Genomic DNA, 23,964 nt, shown 5'->3' on the forward strand with positions numbered 1-23,964 from the left:
CAAAACTCTTCATGATTTTTTATTAATTTCATTTTCTCTCGCACAAAGGAAACTTAATGGAGGACAGAAGGAGAAAACAAGTCTCCTTCACTCCATGACAACTCTCTCTCCAGCAGAATCACATCTTTGCAGTGGAATTTAAAGAACTGTTGGAAGGAAGGAGCAGATGGGGACCTGCTTCCACAGCAGTACCTCACAGCAGAAAACAACCCCACACACCACCTACCACCTTGCAAGATTCTGCTCTTGGAGGATAATTAAAAAACAAGCAAACCACAAAAGCATTTGACATGCTAAACTAGGTTTAGTTACAGTTTAGATACCACAACACCTCAAAAATTTAAAGGATAAATGCAGAAAAGGTAAAATCTCAGCATTAGAGAGGATGTAAGTTCACAATAAAGTGTTCTCATGCATATATAACTTTTCCACAGAACTCTTAAGATTACAGATACTAATTCTTTAAAAAGTCACAACTTTTGCTTTTCTCCATAGATGAACTGAAGGACAATATTGTAAAAATACAAGCAGAGGTGACTAGCAGGGGGAGAGGATGGACAGAATGTCTGGGGGGGAAAAAGGGTCTTTTCAGAGCTCCATTTTCCCACACTGTAGGGGAATAAGTTTCCAACCAGTATTTCTTTCCCTAGGTGATGTACACATTATAATTAAACACTCTAAGCACATAAATACACACATCTTACAATTAAACACATTTATTTCTTTAAAACATGCAAAATGCCATTTAATGTCACCTTCATCCCTGCCCTCATTCCTGCCTCGAGGTGTCACACAGGTTGGTCCCATTTAAAGATACAGTCAAGATATACAACAGGTCAAGATTCTTTTAAAATAACCCATGAAACTTTTGTGTTCGTTTGCTTCCAGATTTTTACCTCCCAATCTTTAAGATAACACTCAACCTAAGGATGACATAAGAATGCTGAAAAGGGACTTACTCGGACATCAGTAGCATCTCCATGCCGGATATTGCTGGCCCACGTGGTCGGCTCACTGTTGTTTTCAAAGTAGTGGAAAACCCTCAGGACTCGTTCCATGGCCCCTGGGGAACGTTCCATCCCAGTACTGAGGTGAGTCTTTGCACCTGAACTTGGGGTGTGATTCAAGTTTGGGTCAAGGTAAGCTGCTGCCATGGTTTTGCTAGATGCTAGGTATCTGTCATATTCTAGGGAAAGGGAAACAAGAAAGAAATTCATTTTAGTTATGCATGAATTTTATACTTCTTCATACAAAGCATTTACCAGAAAACCATGAAGATTCACTTCCTTTTTGGAAAGCAACTAAAATATTTATGTATCTACAAACATAAAAACCTACCCAGATGATTACCAGAGAAACTGAAAGCCCCTTGGAGCAAATCATCTGAACTTGAACACCACAATTATTTACAGAAGCGGCATCTTTAGCAAAACCTCTTCCATTTGTTTCTCAGTGACTTAACCCAGGTTCCTGACAAAGCCTTCAACACCAAATACCAGCTTTCAGTTCAAACAGCTTTCATGCCTAGAATCTGCCAAGTCTGATCCTACAACAAGCCTCTGAAGAGGCATAAGGAAACCCCAGCACTGAACTGGAGGCACTCCATTAAGAAGCCACATACCAACACCAGGTTCTCCTTTTTCAAGGCTAAAACAATGAAATCTTCACTCCTTTTGTGCTAGTTAGGGAAGCAGTGGGACACAAACCCATCCAGATCCAGTTCATTATTCAGTGAGGAACCATTTAGATCACAGCTATCCCCCCTCACGGCAATTCCTGAACAAGTGCCTAAGTTTTATCTTCCACCAGCCTGATATCAAAGTCTGATGGCAAAAGGCACAGACTGGTATGAGTCTGCATGTCAGAGGAGAAAGAAGAAAATTGCCGCTTGGCTACTGCTCCTAATTAGTCAGCCACAAGCAGATGGTGTCTGAGAAATCAATGCAGTCCAAGAGAAAAAGAGCAAAGAGCACCTCCTCCCTTCCTGCCAGGCTGGAGCATCATTCCAGTCTGCTGGCTGCAGAGAGCAAAGGACTGCAGGACTCTGCTCCAGGTCTTGGACAAGTGCACAGAGCTTTCCCTACCTCCTCCTCACAGTGAGCAGTCAGTAGGGAGGCAGTTTTGAAAATGTGAAGTTAAAAATAAACTAAACTTGATCTTTTTGGCAAAGTGGTCTGAATGCCTTGCTGGTAGTAAAGCTGAATGCCTGAGCCCTGGTTTTACCTCACTGAGAGGCACAAGGGAGACCCCTGCTTCCAGCCATCACCCTGCCAACCTGCCACGGTGCTCTGCTGACCCCCCCAAACGCTGGCTCAGAAAACTATTGGGGGGGAAATCAAAACCAAAACCCAGGTGATTTGGTTTTCAGGACTGGCTTAGTTCCATGCCTGGAGCTGCCAAGGAGGAAGAGAAGCAGCAGCGATCAGGGTGAGGGAGAGCATCTCCCCTCCAGCAGCAGCTGTGGTAACACCAGCCACGGTCAAAGGACACCATGAGCTCAGCTAACAGGAATTAGCACCAGCAGTATCAAGGCTTGAAATCTTCAGATTGCAGATAACATTTGGGAGGCTAAAACCTGACTGGAAGTCTTAAGCATCTACCTAATTCAGACCCACCAGCTAAAGAAGAAACAACAGCCCATCTGGGGAGGATGTCTTTATCTCTGGAATAAATGGTTGAATTTCAATAATCTAAGGGAAAGGTAGGAACTTACACTGGACAGACAAAAGGCCTCTAATGTCCTGCCCTCAGGGAAGATGGTAAGAGAAGCCAAGGAGAAGCTTCTCCCAACACTCCCTCAGTGTCTCACCCTTGAGGGACTTCCCCCACCTGCCAGAGTTTCCTATCTCTGTGAAAACTCAAGAAACCACTACAGCTTCATTGTTCCTCTTTTCTGGCCATCAATACAAATGAATTAAGCCAACCTTAGACCCGCATTAAATCCTCTCCTCCTCTTCACCTCTCACAAACAGACCCACATCTGAAAACGACAGGAGCCCCTCAGCAACTCTTTTGACTTCTCCTCACCAAAGGAGCCCATGAGCTGTTTTTACACAAACATTGACTTTAAAGCTGAAACAGGCACCAAAATCTTCCCTCTGGCACACTAAGACAAGATTGTACAAGCTCCAAACGGCAGGACTCCTTTCCTGTAAGGTTAAAATAGCCATTGCTAAACCCCAAAGGTCCGCAGGGTAGGGAGTTTCACCGGGACAAATTCAGGCCAATGAAGCCCAACTTCCAACTGTTTGGAATGAAACTGCAGTTTTCAGGCTCAGACAAGGCCGCTGCCTTTTGCAGGATGCTCTGTATCCTTCAGAACAACCCACCCTACCTCAAGGTCACTGGTGAAACCGCTGAGCTTTATTTAAAGTTTACATAAGCAGACACCAGGGAGAATCGCTACGACGCAAAGCAAAAATGAGTCATTTCTTCACAGAGAACCCAAAAGAATGCCTGCTTTAGTATTAATTCACTATACTCCATCCACTTAATACAGGCATTCATCAGGTTTTATGTGGCTGAAGAACAGCTATCGAGGGAGAAAAGCTATCGGGGAAACACCAAACCAAGCATTTAGATGTCTAGCCATAGGCTTAAATATGGACAATCTCCACCCCTTGGGAGCAGCAAACAGGAAAGCAATGCAAGACTCCAGTACTTCCACACTGAAGTGCTCTTACAAGGTGTCATTTCAATGGACTGGCAAAACACTATTATAATGTTTCCATATTCATCAAAATGTGGAATTAGGCATCAGACTGACAGTACTGGGTACGGGGTCAGTTTTCACAAGGTTGTATTTCACAGAGGTTTTTCAAAGTAAAACAAACCCCTCCACAAAATAAAATAGCAGTTTTCCTTCAGAATCTGATCATCACTGGTTCCTCACAACTTCTTTTAAAAAGCCCAACGTTTACTTTATGAAGCACCAAAGCAGCAATAAATCTGATAGCTCCAGGTACAGAAACACATGCCATATCTCTGGTTATGGACCTATTAACATTCCCATTAAAACCAGCCCCTGGGTTTAAGCTTGTAATGTGACTGTAAAACTCTGCCCCAGGCCAAAACTTTGTAAAACACAGCTGCTGTTAAACAACTATTTTACAAGAGCTGACGGGTTGTTTTATGGTACAAAGAAAGCTCAGATAACAACACCAAGATGCTTATTTGGGCTGTTCTAAATTCAAACCAGACTGGTGTGTAATGCTGCAATTACACATCTTGGTTTAAATGAGCAGCTTTAATCCTCTTGGTATTAAATAGACAGGTAGCGTGGGCTACCATGGGCCAGAAACAAGCTACAGTCAACTAAAAGAAGGCAGATTTCGATTGCATATAAATCAGAAATTTTGGACAGAGCAACCTGGTCTAGTGGAAGGAGCTCTTGCTCATGGCAGGGAAGCTGGAACTAGATAATCTTCAAGGTCTCTCCCAACCAAAACCATTCCATGATTCTATGACTTAATTCTACTGTATTTTATTGGGTCCTGTGGTGTAAAAAGCTAATGGTCTAAAGTCAAGCATGGTCAAATTTCTTTGTATTCAAGGCTCTGTGCCAGCATCCCTTAGAGCTTCCAAGAGGAAAGACCATTGTTCTTCCAGTGCTTGCACTTCTGAGAAATCCCTGTGATTTCTCAGCCATGTCAAGGACCATTCCAAGACTGGGGGAGGAGCAAAGCAAACCAGCCCTGGCTGGTGATACTGAGAGGGTCTGCTGAGATGCTGCAGTTGTACCCAGACTACAACACAAGATGTATTATTGCTCAGATGGTTTCCTTTACTGTGGTGGGAGTACCTGAGATTTAGGCAAGTTGAATCTGTCTAGAAGTCGTTTCCTCTCAATGTGACTCCTCCTGACACATTCCCACATTTGCTGACTATATCAGAAATAAAGTCAATGTTATGACTTCCAGCAGCACAATCAAAGTTCTAAGTCACGTTTCACTATGAGCTTCGAGTACTCAGAAATTAAATAATTTCCACTAATGAGACAGTCAAAAGTCATTAAAAAATATTTAAATCAATTAACCGCAAATTGCTTAATAAAGTGATAGTAGAGTCATCTCATAAGGAAAATGGTTTCAATGCAAATAATGTCTTCAACATCAGCAGTTTGATAATAAAAAATAATTAAAAAAATAAACAACACTTTCTCTTATTAGTGTTGGCTGATGGCCAACAATGCAGTGCTAACAAGTTCATGTTACAGGGAACCAAGCTGTAATAATTCACATTATTCACACTGTGACTCCACGTTGTCCTTTGTAGACACCATGAAATCTTATTATTCTTTAACCTCCACATTCTGATCCCCATCTAAGGCTTGAAGGCATCGACACCTATGAGCTAAAGCCCCTTCCAGGTGGCATTTCTGCAAAATAACTTGGCCCATCTAAATTCAAACCTATACAAATCTGAAAGAATCTATAAAATCTATTAGAAAAGTTAAGAATCTATAAAAATACAGTAAAAATTCAGACTTCATTTCGTACTCTGGTCCTGGTGTAATAATCCTCCTGCAAGACTTAAAATACTTTCAAATATTACTTAATTATTAAAGTAAATAAAAGATTAGATTTAGATTGCTTGCACCTTTGACAAACAATACTTCTTTACTGGACAGAGTGACTGGAAAGCAGCTTTCCAGAGGACCTGGATGTCTTGGTGGACAACAAGCCAACCATGAGCCAGCAAAGTGTCCTTGCAACCACCAGACTCCCGGGCTTTGTTACCATCCTGACAAGAGAGACATGGACATTATGGAGACAGTCCAATGAAGGATCACAAAAACAGGTCAGGAATTTGAGTGTTTGTCATACAAGGAAAGGCTCAGAGAAATGGGATGGTTTGGCCTGGGGAAAAAAAGCTCAAGGGGATCTTCCAAATGTGTATAAACACCAGTAAAGCTGGAGCCAGACTGCTCCCAGTGGTGCCCAGTGAGGACATGAAGCAATGGGCATGAAAGGACAAAACAAGAATTCCCATTTAAAGTACTAGGAGAAAATTTCTGCACTACACAGGTGGCTGAACACTGCAACAGGTTGCCCAGAGGTTGTGGAATCTCCATCTGTGGGTATTCAAATCACAGCTGGACACAGTCCTGAGCAAGCTGCTGCCTGCAGACCCTGCTCTGAGCAGAGGCAGAGGAGGATAAATCTCTGCAGGTGCCTTGCAACCTCTGAAATTTTGTTATTTGGAGATAAAAACTAAATTAAGGATTTATTTCACACTCTAAAATCATACATTATCCAGAATACATCTCACATCAGAGAGTAAACATCTCGTGCATTTCAAGCTCAATCCATTTTCACAGCTTGTATTAAATCCTGCTGTAACTCACCTTGCAAATATTAACTTGACTATCTCAACCTCACAGACAGGAAAGGTGTTAAGTACAATTTTAACTACGATCCCCATGACAAAGCCTGTATTTTTGGGGCCTGTGTTGAGAGTCAGCACATTGCTGACTTTTAGTATTCCATCACCTGATACAAACACATCTACACCACAGCAGAGAAGCAGCAAACTGCCAGGTGTGTGACAAGTCCTTTTTGCATTTCCTTGATGTCAACATCTTGTTACACATTTAAGGATGAAACCTGGAGAAAACTATTAGGTTTGTGATTTCAAATTAGGGATGGATGCAGGAAGAAAGGAGAAGGGCTATTTTTTCCTTTTATCATCACTTTAGCCTTCAAAGACATTCAGTAATTTCAGCTATTTCCATAAGTCACGTTGGAATGTCCCTGTTTGTTCCCTGCTGAGTTTATTTTTCTTGCACTTCTTCTTTCAGCTAAAGCTGATGTTCAAAAGCAGAAGAAAAAAGGAGCAATCCTTTGTTCCACTTTACCCTGCCTTTCAGCTATGTTCACTGTTTTTGGTAATATTTGCAATGACTACATCCAAGAACACATTTATTTATTAATTTCTCTTGCTGCCTCTTTTTATTCCCTTCCTGGTCACTGCTTTCTCCCTAATCCTCCAAATATATGTATTTTTAAATGCAGTATTTGTAGCCAAAAGCATTTATCAAGGCTCTCAGGTCAAAGTATAAAGTCAGACACATTAAAACAATTTTAAAATCAAGTTCTTAGTACCTATTTTAGCCTAAATAATCTCACCAAGTACTTCACTGTATCAGTATGAAACAGAAAACCAGTACTGGCAACTCCATTTTTTTCCCCTCAGGGAATATTGCGTGAACAGTTACTAAATCTATGTCTCAATACAGTTCAAAGATAATACAGACCAAAGTCAAAACAAGTTTAGCAATACGAATTGCCAATATGGGAACATTTATTTCAATTATAACAATGTTTTAGGAGATTAAATGTTCAAGGAAGCATGAAGGAGGAATTCAGACACAGCGTGAACTACAAGACCCACATCAAGTGAAGCAATATGACAATCCTGGGCCCATAAATGTAAGACAAGTACAACTCATTAAAAATCAATAATAAATAAAAATATAAATAAATGTATCACCTAAATCAAATGAAACAATGGCATATTCCCTGTATAGCTGCTATGGACGAAGGCTGCTGAAGAACTCAGAGTGGATTTTGCTGAGTGCTGTTACTGGGGTACTTGCACCTGGAGATGAAGGGACTGAGAAAGTTTCAGTTTCAAACGTTAACCAATGGTTAAACATTTGTCCTGTCAAGCAAAAATTTTCCAAATGTCCCAAGATGTCTTGTACTCATCCACTCTGCATTCAAAACACCGCCCCATCTTTCCCACTAGAAATCCCACAGGATTAAGTCCTAATGTACCTTTAAATACTCAGTTTAACCCAATTTTATTTTAACATTACATAATCTGCACTATCAGCAATTCCCTTTGGAGTTAGCACCGTTTTCTATTTTTAATATTAAAAAATTAAATAGTGAGGAAACATCAGTTGTGTTGGGAATACAAGAAAATCAATGTCTGTACAAGCTTTAATTAGAACACAGTATCCAGTTAGATACTTGCCTAATTTCTCAACAGCACTCTGAACTTTCACTGTGGTCCCTTGGCACCACTGAAATTCAAATAAACACTAATCTACCCTTGCGTTTTCTGTTGCTTGCTTCTAGCAAGCTCTAGAGAATTAGAGGGGTGCAGTTTTATTTCAAAAGGCACTAGAGAAATGAGTAAGCAATAACTGTGCAATTTTAAAATAAAGATTTAAATTAATTTCTGTGTATTTTGAAGCTGCACTGCTTGTTGGCAGCAGCCCTTCTTACAAAAACTGAAATAAGAGACTGAAGGAAGCTGTGTGAATTCATAGAATCTTTTTTAACACTCCTGTCTGAAGTACTGCTCCAAGGAGGACCCACATAACCCCGCCCTTCTTCCAAACAGCTTTAGAAGCAAGAACGAGCAGGAGAGTTTATTGTCCTTCTTGAATGGTAAAAACTAATGAGAATTGGGGATGATGCAAGTGTGCTTCTCCAAAATTAAAAACCAGAAGTGCCTGGAACTAGAGGCAGGAAAGGAGAGCAGGGAGGTATCCCAGCTATGCACTACCAAGGCTTAACACCTTTGGCTTTGGCCAAATTTTACCTGGGATTTCCTGACTTCATATTGACATATTGTCATACGAATGACACCATCCCAGTCTATAATTCAAAATGTTCCAACTGTCTTTTAATGTTTAACCCCCTTTAATAATTTTACCAGATAAAAGGCACTTAAGTGCTCAGGAGGAACAGCATGACAACTGCCTCGCTGTTGCTTGCAGGGCAATGGCCGATTAGAAAATTCAATGACCTGTAAAAAGTTTTCCTTAGGCCTATTCTGGCTCAGGTATTTGTCAAAGCCAGTAACAACAGCCTCTGGTATACAGGGAGAAATGAAGAAAAACGTGATTCTTTACTCTCTACTCCGGCTAAGTCAAGCTAGAAGCAGATAAACATACACTGTACGGACTATTTCAAGATTTTTATTAAAAACAAAACAAAAACCAACATAACATAATAAAGCTTTAAAAAGGCAATTTAAAAAGCAATTTAAAACACCTCCTCCACACTCCAGATCATCAGGGTCCTCTTCAGACTTCTGGAGTCAGCACCAATGATTCCATACTGCTTTGTATCAGAACACAATTTATGGATTCCCCACCAGTGCTTTCATCCCAGGTGGATGCTCCTGACATGCTGTGCAGGGCTGAATCCAAACCCAGGACTCACCACCTTGCTGCAGCTGGAATTCTCCCTTGGACATGGTCCCTTATTCCAAACTCTCTCCAGAAAAATAGGGACTTCTGTGCTGTGCACTGCACAGCTAATGGGAAGGGCATTCAGTGCTTTTGCTCTTTTTAATCCCGATGAAGCCCTGAGGTTTCTGGTGGGGTTTTCCAGTGAATGTGTCATTAAATCTCTGAATAGAACCACCACCACTGAAAAGTTCTGAAAACTGACATCATCCAAGAAAACATCTTTGGTGTCCACCCAAAGCATTTTTCAGTCTTTTACCTTTAATCTACTAACACAGGGCTACTGAACCTTTCTTGAGTTTAGATTAAATAAAGCATGTCTAATATACCACAGGCCCCGAAGTTCAACATTGATGCTGTAATGAGAAATAAGGAATTCACAATTTTCAAGGAAAGCTCTCACTTAAATAACAGGATTACAATATAAAGTGGGTTCAGAATGTGTGTCTTGGGGGTTTCCTCAACCTGCAGTAAACAGAGAGGAGTCAGACAACAGCTTACCAAAGAATTTATGTTAGAAAAACTAATTCATTTTTCCTAGAACCATCTCCAATATGTATGTCTAAAAATTTGGCTTTACATTGAGACACAAATGACGAAAAGGGTTAAAAAGTTCTGAGCTGCAATTAGACCATTCTACTTCCAACTAAGTCACTACTTCCTGAAGTTTGTAAACTGGGGAAAGAAAGCCATTCCAACTGGTATTAACCAGTCAAAATACATTTAATTTAGGGCTTTCTTCAAGAGAGTTTTCTGAAAGTGGAATTTAGTATTTAAAATAATAAAATATTGGGTCTGTGGTAGAAAAATTAATTGGAACCTGGAAGAGGTGGGTTCAATCCCCTAAAGCAAGACAAGCTTCGGTACAATTAAGCTTCATCAGTTTTGTCACTTCCAATTGTGGAAGGAATCATGCAGGAACACCACAAGAATAATCAATCACAGTACATGTGGCACTATTTTCATCTCCTCTCCAACTTCCCCTGACAGGAGACATGCTGGATCAAAACCTCATCATGCTTTGCAACACATGAGCCATAAATACAACACAGCCTGTGCCAAAAACCACATCAGCCTCTTCCACTAAAGCAACTGCTTGGGTTTCTCCATCTAGTCCATCTCATCCCACCCATGATAACCCAGGTATTTATTTGTTACTGGCAGATATATAATTTCAAACAACAGGGAGTGGGGTCAGAAATATCAGAAATATCTAATTCAATTGCTACACATTTCAAAACCAGAAGTAAAATTGAGTCTTAGCAGGTTCTGTGACAGCCCATTCGTGGTCAATTAGCACAGACACAAGCACAGACCCAGCAGCACTGAGGTCCCAAACACCAGCATGAGCATATCCTCCTCATGGCAGGGAAGCAAAGGAGACAGGGGGTGACTGATTTAACATCTCGGTGGAGAAATTCAGGCACTAGTGAAGGCATCAAGTCAGCAGGTTTCGCTGGCCCCATAAGAATTTACTGCACCTTGTTAGAATATATTTGACCATGGACAGGTATTAAGTAAGAAGCTCATAAAGATGCAACTTACTTTACAGTGCATTTTTCTTCTATTCAATTATTTCCCTGGAAACAATAAATCAATTCCCACCATCACAGTGATGAAATATGCAATTTGTGTGCGACAATCTCACCATTTGCAGAAACAGCAGGTGGTAATAAATTAAGCTGGTGTTACACAAACAAGACACCTCCATAAGCTAACACCACACACAGAGAGGTATCAATCCATCCCCCTTCAAGTCTGTATTAGAACATACAGGAATATTAACTGGAGAGGGGGGATGCCCTCGAACACATGCAGTTTTTTAAATGCTGAATTGACTTGGCCCGAGAACACAATCCAAAAAGATCTGGCAATTAAAACACATGAGCTTCAGGAAGCAGAGCTCTTACATATTTGCAATCTGTGCTCTTAACATGCTTGAATTTATTTTCAAATAAATACTTCACCATAGCTAGAGAGAAAATAGAAGACCAATCTCCTTCAGCAAGGAGTGTGTGTGCTTTAACGTGTATGAAAATATTTCTGCACAAAACCTGAATGTTGCTGTGACAATACAACTTCCACACCACAAACATGCAGCAAGTCAAGAGATACCTGAGTCAAAATTACCTAGAAGCACTTAAATCCCTACACAAACTGAACAGGAGCTAGCATTAGGAAAAACTGCACAAATGGATAAAATTATTAAATATTCCAAACAGAGATGACCGTATTTAATTAGATTACTAATTTTAGCCTAATATCGGGTCTTTGGGATTTTTGTGACTTGGAAGTGATCCTGTCCATGCTTACAAAGGCAAGGGGTGGGTGTCTTCAGCATCACACCACGCCTTGCCAGCAGGGAATTATGGATTAAGTTTTTTCTATTTTAGCCCAAGGTTCAACAGACAAGTCAATGGAATTTCCAGAACATCTTCTGCACTGTCCAAAAGTCTAGAGAAGCACAACCAAAATAATGAAGAGGCAGAGCAGGAGCCTTGTGAAGGGAACCTAAAAAAGGTAGGACTCCAGATGGGAGCTTGATCAATATTTACAAGATCCACGAGGATGGATAAACTGATATTAAAAGATTCTCTAAAAGTCTCTAATGCAGTGGATACTGAATAAATATAAGAACAGGCTGTAGACAACAGCCATGCTCACACATTCTCCTGAGAGTCACAAGTAGGAGATGCTGTCCAGAGAGACTGAATCATTGATAGGTTTAAATTTTTTACATTAAGAACATCCATAAAAGCTTCATTTTTTTTTTGGTTCTGTTATTGAAGCTGAAATACAGAATTATGGAATGGTTTGGGTTGGAAGAGAGCTTCATCTCATTTCAACCCCTGCCATGGACAGGGACACCTCCCACTGTCCCAGGTTGCTCCAACCCCCATCCAACCTGGCCTTGGACACTTCCAGGGATGGGACATCCACAACTTCTCTGGACAAGCTGTACCAGGGCCTCACCACCCTCACAGAGAAGAATTTCTTTCTCACATCTAATCTAAACCTCCTGTCCTTCATCTTAAGGTGGCTCCCCCTCATGCTGTCACTCCAGGCCCTTGTCCCAAATCCTTCTCCAACTCTCTTGTAGCCCCTTCAGGCACTGGAAGGGGCTCCAAGGTCTCCCTGGAGCCTTTTCTTCTCCAGGTTGAACAGCCCCAACTCTCCTGGTCTGTCTCCACAGCCAAGGTGCTCCAGCCCCATGATCAGCTTAATGACCTCCCCTGGGCTTGTTCCAAAGGTCAAATATAACCCTTGGGGCTTCCAAAAAGTTCAGATGAAAATACAGATACACAGCTTTGGCAGCTTTCTCATAGACTACATTAATCAAGTCAATAGATGCCAGTGCAAGATGATGATTTCCATGCACAGAAAAGCCTGAAATCAAGTCAGAAAACTGACTTGAAAAAAGAAGTCAAATAACATTTTTATTATAGAACAAATCAGAAAAATAAACACCCCTATGAAAAAAAGCCCATCTATGAACACATCCAAAAAGCCTACACTGTATATATTCTGATCCTTTTAAGGGTTCATATAAGTATGTTTTAAAAAAACCAACAAAAACTAAGAAAATTAAAGATTTCCCATCACTCAGGCCTTATTTTTCAAGTTTTTTTGAAAAATATTTTCTTGCACACAGTTTAAGTTCTCATGTATAGTTTAACATCCAAATATCATTAAAGGAATTTGTCTGGTTTCTCCGACATGTCTGTGTTAGAAGCTAGGAAATTTATATATGATCATTTCTGAAGAGTGCATTTGTACAGAGGTTTGAGTTAATTTTTCAAAGACAAGTAAGTTGTCACCAGAGGCTGCTTCAGCAGCTTAATAATTTGTCCTTGCTGCTGCCAAAGCTGCAGAACTTGCTACCCCTCACCTCACTGCCAAGCATTTCCTCATCCACTCTTTGCAACCGTGGAACCCCTGCTTCCCTCTGAGTCCTCCTGCTACTGCTGCTGAAATGATTTTTGAGTTGCTTTTACACATTAAGACAGAATAAATCAATCTGGGCTTTTTTTTTTTTTTTTTTTTTTTTTTTTTTTTTTTTTTTTTTGGTGGGGGTTTAGTTTTTCTTGGGGTTCACAGACTAAAACTGACACTTCTAAGGCTCTGCTGCTGAACTATTCAATAACATTTACTGATTTTCAATACCTGGTCAAGAGAGAGGTGAAGAGGAAAGACAAAGGAGGGCAGAGAACAGGTAGGAGATGAAGAAGAACTATTCCATTGCAATTATTAAAGAAGGCAAAAATAATTTGGTGAAAATACCAGTTTTACAAATTCAAGTGTAATTTCCAACTTTAACCTACTCTTTTTCCTCTTTCTTTAGAGCCATTTATCAACTCTTAGCTGGTACTCAGACAAGTTTGACCAACTAAATGGACAGATGTGAATAAAAAGACCAAAAATCTTAAACAGGGGCAGAAGTTGATGGAATTCTCTGGGAACGGGATAGACAAGTAAGGTTTGTTTGCATCTGATATAAGGAAGCTGCTGAGCACCTGTAATTTGCACCAAAAATCAACAAAGCAGCTGATCACTGACTATCATGGCACCATCCACAGGTCTCCAGCCAGGCACTGGAATTTTAAAGAGGTGACAGGAATTTTTAACAGGTAATGAGGTGCTTCTTTTCCACCAGAGACCAATTGAACACCTGACAGAACAAGTAAGGACAGTGAAATGTAAAGGAAAAGGTTAATTTGAGATATGGTGCAGTCAACAGCACCATAATCACAACTAACCTCTAATTATTTCCCATTATTTTGCAAATGTCAAAGTATGGTCTTTAAAGATGCTCAGCATTTGTCAGAAACATGATTTCATTACATTTTAATCAGCTGCAGAATATTTAACTTAGAGAGTGAGTTGCATGGCTGACAGGAATTCGACGAGAAAAGCTCACTTAAAACGCAGTTATGTTCTTCTGTCAAAGACAACACCACTCAGAGGAAAATCTGAGACATCAAGAGTTAATACGATTTGCTCTGAAGAAATGAGCTGCAAATGATTTTCACACTCCAGAAGGAAATTAGTTTTCCCACTTTAAGAGGTGAACAGAAAAATACTTTGCTAATACAAAGAAGAGTAGAGAGCAGCATACTTGATGAGACTTCATGGTTTACTCTACCCCTTTAGGCAAAATTTTAAAAAATTAAAAATAAATAAATAAAGATAAAGCCCCTAAACGAACAGCCCCAAGCCACTATTTTCCACTTACTGCAATCCTACCCATTTAAAAAGTTTTAAGAAAGAGCAAATTCGGATTCATTAATGGGTAACACTAATTCCTTATTTAAGATGTCACTTAACAGCGACTGAAAACATCCCTGTTCCACCCTTCTTAGTGGAAAATGTATTTTTCACAGCAAGAGCTTGAGCTGCACAGACTGTGACACTTTGAGCAGAAGTGAGAAAGGCACCGAAAGGGTGAAGCTGTAAGAAAAATCCCTCCAGGAACAGATCCCGGCGGGTTCTCCAGCGCAGAAGCGGCAGCACAGCCCAGCCCCATTTCCCCACTCACTGCAATGATCCCCTACCATGCTCAAGGTCAGAAAGCTCCACTTCTTTCAGGACTTCTTCATCTGACTTGAGGCTTCTGGGGCCAACTCGAACTGTGGAACACTTTTTTCAACACCAAGGCATGCTCATTTTCTTTTTTTTTTAACTAGACAACTCAAGATTCTTGATTGTTTTAATTAATCAAAAGAAACTCAGAGCATAAAGATTTTGGAGATGTAGACAACTAATACCAAAACTAAACACAACCCTGGTTCAGTTTCTATTTACTTCACTTTTATGATATACAAGGTAATTTATTAAAAACATCTCTTATCCATCCTCCCTTGAATTGCAATTCAATCATAGTATTTAAAAGAATAGGACTTGAAAAAAGTTAAATTATTTCCCTGGTGTGTCTGCCTTCATATTTAAGTTCTGTCACCTGCAATATATCTGATATTTAAAAAACCAACCAAAATTAGAGCTGCTGCTTTTAGAAACTGGACAAATGTCCAGAAAAAATGCTAAATACTTTTTTTCCTCATTTTTTAGATGCAAGACATAAATTTAAAACTGGATTCGTTATTTCAGAGTCTAATTTAAAAAAGACAATATATTGCTGTACAGCATATATTAAACATACATATTGATCTCAATGTTTTAAAAGGCACTTAGCAAAGATGTATACCAATATAAGGTATTTACAAAGAAATTATTTGGATAGAATTTGTCAATTTTTATAGGACATCTTGCAGGAAAGGCTTAAATAACATGTTTGCTTGTTTCAATGCAACAAAATTAAGATTAAAGGGAGTGAACAAATTAGGCTGGGAGTATGACTATAAACATGTTTTGACAGAAAGCTCTGAACTTATAAATCAAGTTATTATAACATTTATATAATCTTGTCTTACATGCTAAACAAAACAGTTCAGAGTGACAAAACAAACAGCACCTCTCTGGTCTGAAACGAAAGAGAAAAAAAGAAAAAAACATGAAGTAATAATTAAAGCAAAAAACAATAGTCCATCTAAAAATTTAGTGCCAAATTACACTGTACCACCAATATCAAAGAAAATACAGGCCAGAATTAACAAATCCACAACCTAAAGTGTTCCAGATGCACCTTCCTTCTTCAGTAGGGCCTTAATTCTGCAAAGCAATGCCCATGCCTATGGATTTCCAGCAGACTGGAATACACCAATGTGCTGGTGGTGGTGAGTGCTGGAATAGCTGAGTGCACTGGATGAGGAAGGAGGAAGCATTCAGCACCTGAAAGGACCCAGGCCAATAAAATCTGCCCAGTCAGTCACAAAGGACACATTTTATGAGCAACTTTATTGCAGTGAAGGAGGCTGTCCTTGGGAGAACGGAAGGGCACAGCTCAGGTCCTACCGACTGCCTGATCTGAGAGATACTTTTCCTAGTAGAGAAAAGAAATAAAGCAGCACATTTTTATTCCCATTTGCAACAACACTGGAGCAACATTAATAATGTAAGGGCAGACTGGATATACGGAGCAAGGAAAGTCCTAAAAAGAGAAGGGAAAATATTCAAGAGTTTTATGGTAATAACCTACAAAATGTTATAGATTAACCATTGTTTTGTACAATTATTGTAGGGCTGAAGCATCACGTGTACCACAGACAGAAACAAAACTGAAATTCATGATAATTCCCACATGAGGGAATGACTTTTACTTCCCAAAATGTAGCGTTATTCCAAAAAATCACAACCTCTTGTTTATGTTCCTACCACTGAACAGGAAAATACTCACTGGATTGAGACATCAGTGACTGATTCATAAAATAAAATTATTATTATTCTTGGCAGACATAAAAAACTATTTTAAGTTGAGGTTTGGTGCTCTCCCTCTTGATTTTATGTCTCCAAATACTGTGCTCATACTAAACTTTCCTGAATTTCCCAATACCATGCTGAAGAAAGACAGAAGATTTGTGACTGCAAGTTTCAAAGCTGTCTTCATTTCTCTTTCTCCTGAAGATGCGCAAGCCTTTGCAACCACACAAGAAACTTGAGACACCTGGATGTAAAAATCCTTCAGCCAGTATTTTTGACCTCTGTGAACTCATAAATACAGACCCAAGTATGATCCCATCTTACAGCCAGTTTCAAGTATGAAGAGTTTTTCCCCCATTTTGATGTTTTTTTCCTTGTTCCTGATGTATTTACACCCAAACCCTCCCACTGTGGTTTATTTTACTTTGGCTTGACTGTGATTTTAACATTAAAAAAACAAACTAGAGATAAATCTGGATTAAACAAAAGTGACTGGTTGCCACTGCTTTTCTCTACTGGATAAACATTAAGTGTGTTTTAACTTGCCTGGCTTTTCCTACAGGATGGAACAGGAACTGTGAATATGACCTTGCTGTGTATCCAGGAGTACCCAGGGCGTGCTTGTTCCTGATTGCAGATAATTCCCATTTCCAGCTCGTTCCCACTCCCATCTCCAACAGTCACTGCTCCCTCCCAGAATAGACCAGACACAGAGAAAGCACAACTATTATCCTTCCAAATTTTAGGAATTAACAATTTCAAAGATTCCAGACTGATTTCAGCAGAAGCAATTAAAGACTTGGATAATTCTGAGTAGAAGACTACCTGAAGAAGGGTTTATCACAGAAATTATTTGGCAGCCACAGCAAGTGCCCCTGTTCCTACTGCAACAGTTTGGTTTTCATCAGTGTGGGACACCACTTAAACTGCCCAAATGTATCACAGCCAGAGCTGGGAAGAGAAGTGAAATGTGGCAGATAAGAGCATTATTCCAGAACTATTTTTATTGCACCTCTAGACAGACAAAAGATATTTAAATTATATTTAGATGTGCATGTTTCCAAACATGAAGTCCAACACTACTGGTCAATACAGGTCACACAGCTTGTTCCAGGAAAACTAAATTAATGCAACCAACACCAGCAAAAAGTTTGTTTAGTATCACATAAAACCAAAACCTGTACAAACACCAAAATTACCCTGGAAAGAAGAAAAGTAATAGATATTTTCCTACCATAGACCTGATGATGCCTTGTATTCATATATTCAGTTTATATATCCTGTATCCATAAAACAGCATATGATATGCTTTATATTTTATATTAGATACTCTATGAAATACTATGTGTATGTATATAAAAAAATATAAAAATACAAGCAAAAGATTGAAGGGGCAAATCTTTCATTTCAAGGACAGAACAGGAACACGGAAGAAATTCTCTAGTGTGAGGGTGGTGAAGCCCTGGCACAGATTTCCCAGAGAAGCTGTGGCTGCCTCATCCCTGGAAGTGTTCAAGGCCAGGCTGGACAGGGCTTGGAGCAACCTGGGATAGTGGAAGGTGTCCCTGCTCATGGCTGAGGGGGTTGGAATGAAATAATCTTGGAGATTCCTTCCAACCCAAAGCTTCTGGGGTTCTATGGCATCCTCCCAACTCTGTGTAAGAAAACCACAAGCATTAAGTCCTTACAAATGTAACCAGAACAAAATCCCCTTAAGTTTAGGTTCAGAAACACATGCAGAAAAACCCACCTTCTGCTAAACCTGGCTAGCTGCTAAAACATTAACTTACTGACCTGACAGGCATCACCCTTATGTGCCCATCCCACTTCCCTGCCAGAGGACACTGATTGGAACAGCTTGGGGTGAAAAATCTTAATTTCTTTGCTGCTCTTGTGATAAACATGACACAGGAATCAGCCCTTAACTGGGAACAGATACACAGCTCCCTGTCACCAGAGCAGTGCCTTTTCCCTCTGGGAAGGGGCTGGGATGGATATCTGCAGCACACACATGCTCCTATTTGACAGGTACAGCTATATACAACCATAAATCAGAGACCTTTTAATTCTGCCAGCATGAGTCAAGACTGCTGCAATCAAACACCTGAATGGACAAAAAGCTGCTGTTCAAGTACCTAGCAATGCAATTTGTTGCATGGGAATCATTTGTTAGGATCAAATTGAAAAGGCTGCTCTACTCCAAAGTATCTTTGTTGCAATTCTTCAGATTATCTTGACCAACCATCGTGACACAGCCGAGACAAAACCCCCTTTGAGCTGAACACACTGAGATTTCAGGAACATGATTCCTACTATCTCCCCATACCAGCAAGAACAGATCATTGCTGAGTTGCAAACATATTAGCAGAAAGGTTGTGAGAAGAGTTTCAATCCTATTGCCCCTTATCTTCCAAAACCAGCTAAGAAGCTACAGAACACACCCAGTTCCTTTCCACTCTCCTTCCCAGAAATAAGGATGTAACAGGACTGCAGACCATTACTCACCCTGCAACCACTTATGATGAAAATGTTTCTTGCTCCGATGACCTCCCATGGATGTTAAAGGAGAAAACTCAAACAGTACAGGAATCCATGACCAAATACTGGCAATTCAGTGATTAATTTTTCTTCATCAAAAGGTATTGTTCAAGTGAGGAAAGTCTGGTTTTACTTTTAGTTCTACAGCACAGTCAACTAAAGTAAAAAGTTCAGCTTTGAGTCTCAAAATGCCACTCTTCAGTTCATTACCCTCATCCCCTGCTGATGTGACCCTGCACAGGACATCACTGAAGAGCTCAGTTGCTGAGAGCTGCTGTCCCAAGTCACAGAAGAACTGAAGCACACACTGATTTTACTCCTGTATTTACTCATGATGAGGAGACTTAGGCCATGGAAAAAGCTGTTTCTCCTTAGACATTTCCTTGATAAACAAGGGACAACACTTCATTTGCAGATTCCAATTTAAATAGAAAGTACAAACCCCTAGTGCTTGCTGTTATGGATCTGAACTCATTGGCAGGAGAAACACTACTTCAGAAAGCAGGGACAGTGCTTGGGGAGAGGATTAGGCAATCTCCCTTCTGGCAAAGTAACAAACCTTGGTTATCAAATCAATAAACGAAAAAAGAGAGTTTGTTTACAGGTTATTTTTAAAAAAATGACTCAGCAGGATTAAATACACACAGAAATGCTTTTCTTAGTATCTATGCTAAGCTACATTAAATATCAGAAGAGGACAATCCTACCCTCTTTCCATATGCCAATAAATACAGAATCACCCAGTGCTGGGCAACCACCAGCTGCCTCTAGACCTCAGCAAATCCTCAATCACCTGCACAGCTCAGCAAGCCCTGTCTTCGACAACCCACCAGGGAAAACTGGCACTGGCAGCTCTCAACATGGGTTCAACAGGAGATACTGCAGGGATATCACTGCTTTTGCATGATGATGAAATCTTCATGAATGATACAATACTTCTGTAACTCCTCTTATCAAACACATTCATGATGTCCTGTATTTAAGCTTCTTTTAATATAATATTCACCAAGATACTTCCTTATGTCTGGCTTTTGTTTGTTGTGCTGGGTTATAGAATTCAGCAGCTTGTACAGGTTTCCCTACTATATTGTTATAGCGTTTATTAATCTATAATGTCTCCAGTTTTTAATAATTCCATGAACAAATCCATATCAGGTCATGAATTCAGGAATACTAGTGAGGGGTTTTTTTCCAGACAGTTAATGAAAAGTACATACTCTTTGCTGGCACATCAACCTTTTTACAAGACATAAATTTGCAACTATTCAATTTCAGCAACACTACAGCAATTGAAGGATTGAGACAACCTAATACATTTCTTACAAATACAACACCAGTCACAAAAGCTCATTTCAGCACCATAGTCCTACCAATAAAAGCTTCCAAAAGAGACACTGCCCAATGAATTGCATTTGCTAAAAACACAAAAACAGGTAAGAGATCATCTTTGGTATCTAATGTTGAAATACTGCAAGTGTTGCCAGGCTAACTGGGCAAACCAAATTATGCACATGTCTGTAGATGTATTTTACATACAGAAAATAAATATACACAAACACACAATGGGACTTGTGATAAAGAAATTTCAGATACAAACTGAATAAAAAAGCAATTAGGGCTATAAACTCTTGGTTAACTTTTCTGCTTAATGCATCATTTCCAACAATGAAACACTCACTTGGGTTCCAACTTCCACACTTTGCTGTTAGACTTGTTTTCCAATGCTTCTTTAAAAGGATATTTCCAACATTTTATTTTCCTTACTGAAGTTTTAGGTTTTTTCCAGGCAACTCAGAATTTAATTCCAAGCTGCTTCACTGGCTCATTACCAGGTGCTACAATTGATAAGATCACACATCTCCATTACCCGGGGAACACCAAATGCTCCCCCAGCCCTTAAAACAATCACTTTCCTTTCTTGTGAAAATATCTCAAGCTCCATCTTCCATTCCAGTCGTCTTTGAATAAGGAACAATCACCCCAGTGGGAATGCAGCAGACTCCCTGAGCTGCATAGTTCCTGCACTTTTAAGAATATTGAGCTACCACACGCTGGCTGTAACACTGAAAGGGAACCCCCCTTGCTTTTCCAGATTATTTTCCACCTTTAAATATATACAGGCATATCAGGAATATGATACTCTGAGCAATCCAGTCTAGTGCTAGGTGCCCCGGCCCATGGCAGGGAAACTGGAACTAGACAGATATTTAAGGTCCCCTCCAGCCCAAACCATTTTGTGATTCTATGAACTTTTTGACTTTAAAAATTAGTGGTTTGGTGAGATTAAGTTATTTTTCTTCTTTCTACAAAAACCTCCCAAAAAACCCAAGAACTGAAGAGATGTTTTTTATGGTTTGCAAGTCTCATAGCTCAAGAAGCTACAAAGTTATTATTAAGTTTAACAAAAGTTTAGGCAAGATTACCATTCAGAAGGAAATGGCCAATGTAGCTCATGTGGTTAGCCAACAACAGACTGTCAAATGACAGACCGGACTTTTCCCAGTTGTTTTCCCCTCAGACACCAAGGCAAAAACACCTAATGTTGCTCCTAAACCACACCTATAGAGCAAAGAAAAAATGCCAGAGCAGGTGCTTGTCTCCAGTCAGTTCAACTGAAGCTCACTGAGAAGATGCTGCAGAACATACAAACAGAATGGCTTTCTTCCTTTCTATACACAAGAACAATTATATTCCCATGCTAGATATACAACGTCTAAGTCAAAGAAGCAGGATAGCTTGCTTCAGAGATTTTTTTACCTGCCTACATAGCAACTACATACCTACCTTCATAGCAGCTTCCCTTACTCCATTTTCTATGACTGTTGCTCTTAGTGATCACCTGTCACATAAAAACCTAAGGGCCTGTTGGACTGAATGCTATCACTCTGTCAGCAACACAGCAGAGATTTATGGCATGGAGATGAAGGAGAAACAGCTCTGACCTCCTCTCTTATGCATCCAACTGTCTTGCTGATATTCAACACATGAAGCAGGTCCCATCTGAACACAGCCCCTCAATCAGCAGGGCTCAGCAAAAAACAAACCCACGACATTTAACTTGGAACTGCTTCTCTCTTTAAAAAAAAAGATTGCAACATTTGCAATAGGGCAAAACTCTTTCCTAGCAGATAAAATACATTTCAGAACACAGGTTACATTTTTTAATATTTCTTTTAATCAAGACCAAGTTTTTGACTGAATTTGGCTCAATTATTTTAAGCCAGTATAGACTTTCCATGTTTGTTTGATTGGCTGAGTTCAAGGACTGTGATCACCCTGCAGTAACAACTCACATGGCACACACTGAATTACATCAATTAATTGATCATATATGACTAAACAGAGCTCTTCTGGAAGATAGTCAAGAAACTTCCTCCTCCTTGGGGTGGATAATTCACAGACCTATAGCAGAGCTGCCCAACTACCCTTGGCTGTCACGTTTACACTGCTTTCACCCAGTTATTGTGTAAGGTTAAAATGGCAGGAATTCACAGGAAACACAAGAAAAAAGTTCACCAGCAAAAGTATCTAGGTCGAAGTGTAATACATTCTACTATTTATGATCTTAACAAATTTCAGAGATGTTAGTGAGAAGTCTTTAATGATCCATGACCACTTTCTAGTCTACTGTTACAGGCAGAAAGGAAACATCCCTGTATGATACCAGCACAAAGTTTCAGCACTTAGCTAGGAAAGGAGTGCTGACTGCTCAGGGATCAAGACAGCCACTTCAGCATCCCCCCAAATTGTAGCTGAGCTTCAGGATGATTAGTCCATGAGACCTGACATCAAATTAATTAATGAGAGGGAGGAATCAGCCAAATACGTCTTACTCCTATCCTGACTAAACACACAATTACTGAGAAGAAATATGCCAGCAACAAAATACACACTTTCTCTTGATTCACCCATCAGAATACCCTCAAATCTGGAGAGTGCAGATCCAGACTAATTATTCAATTCAGTAACACTACTTAGATTAGATTTAGATGTGGAGAGGAGGCATAAAAAAACAACACCACAGATTTCCACAAGTACTTTCTAAAGCAAGCAAATAACTTATTCTCTGCAGCAGTCCTACAGACAGAGCCACAGAATTGGCTGCAATTAGGTCATCCCACGCTATCGCTAAGAAGATTTGACGATTTCAGATTTAAGAATGCTAAAAAAAGTGGAACCTCTGTATGAACACAGACTCAGTGAAATATTTCAAAGCCTTTTCAAAGAACAAACATTTGCTGAGATCACACCTGGTACAATGAAAGCTCAATCTGTCCCATTCAAAAGAGAACAGAGCACTTAGAAAGTAAGTTATGGATAATAAAACATACACATCAAGATCCCATTTTAAGACATTATAAAATACTTAAAAGTTTTATCAGTTTTTGCTACAGGTAATCTGACACGTTAACTGAAAAGCCAAAGAGGCAGAATAAAGAAATCAGAACTAAATGGTTCTCTCATTAATATATTACCTTTCTTGGACTGCAGATATCTCACAGCCCTTATCAAAGTAGGCCAGATCCGTCTCATTTCCCTAAGGTTAAGCCGGTGAACAGTACACAAAGTAATCATCGACTAAAGCATGGCCACCATTCAATGACAAATATAGCTCAAGCTATTTCTCATCTGTCCTATTTTTTTGGGAGGCTGTGTGAAGCTTTTTCTAGAAATCATCACAACTGGCAGCTGTGAAGATCCTGGTGCCTTTGTCCTCTTATGCAACCCCTGGTGTTCCCCTTCTCCCCGCAACAGGAATAACAAGAGATTACAGGGCCGCTCTCCAGATTTTGGGGCAGAGGGGATGGACAAGCAATCTTCCCTGAAGTCATGTTCTGAGAACACAGGCGACCAGAGGAAGAGGTGGGATCATTTTTCAATCATTTCACTTGCTGGAATAGGTGGGG

The 23,964-nt window shown here is 39.9% G+C and overlaps 1 protein-coding gene across 15 annotated transcripts in view; it reads right to left on the reverse strand.

Annotated features, from left to right (window-relative positions):
• Positions 1–23,964, reverse strand: part of PTK2 (protein tyrosine kinase 2) — a 189,107-nt gene that overhangs the window by 105,535 nt on the left and 59,608 nt on the right. For all 15 annotated transcript variants that reach the window (XM_038127553.1, XM_038127551.1, XM_038127549.1 and 12 more), the window contains one exon: positions 960–1,186. In XM_038127553.1, the coding sequence (XP_037983481.1) occupies positions 960–1,186 (227 nt within the window). The remainder of the gene's footprint in view (positions 1–959; positions 1,187–23,964) is intronic.

Source organism: Motacilla alba, chromosome 2 (genome assembly GCF_015832195.1).
Source record: "Motacilla alba alba isolate MOTALB_02 chromosome 2, Motacilla_alba_V1.0_pri, whole genome shotgun sequence".
Lineage (NCBI taxonomy): Eukaryota > Metazoa > Chordata > Aves > Passeriformes > Motacillidae > Motacilla > Motacilla alba.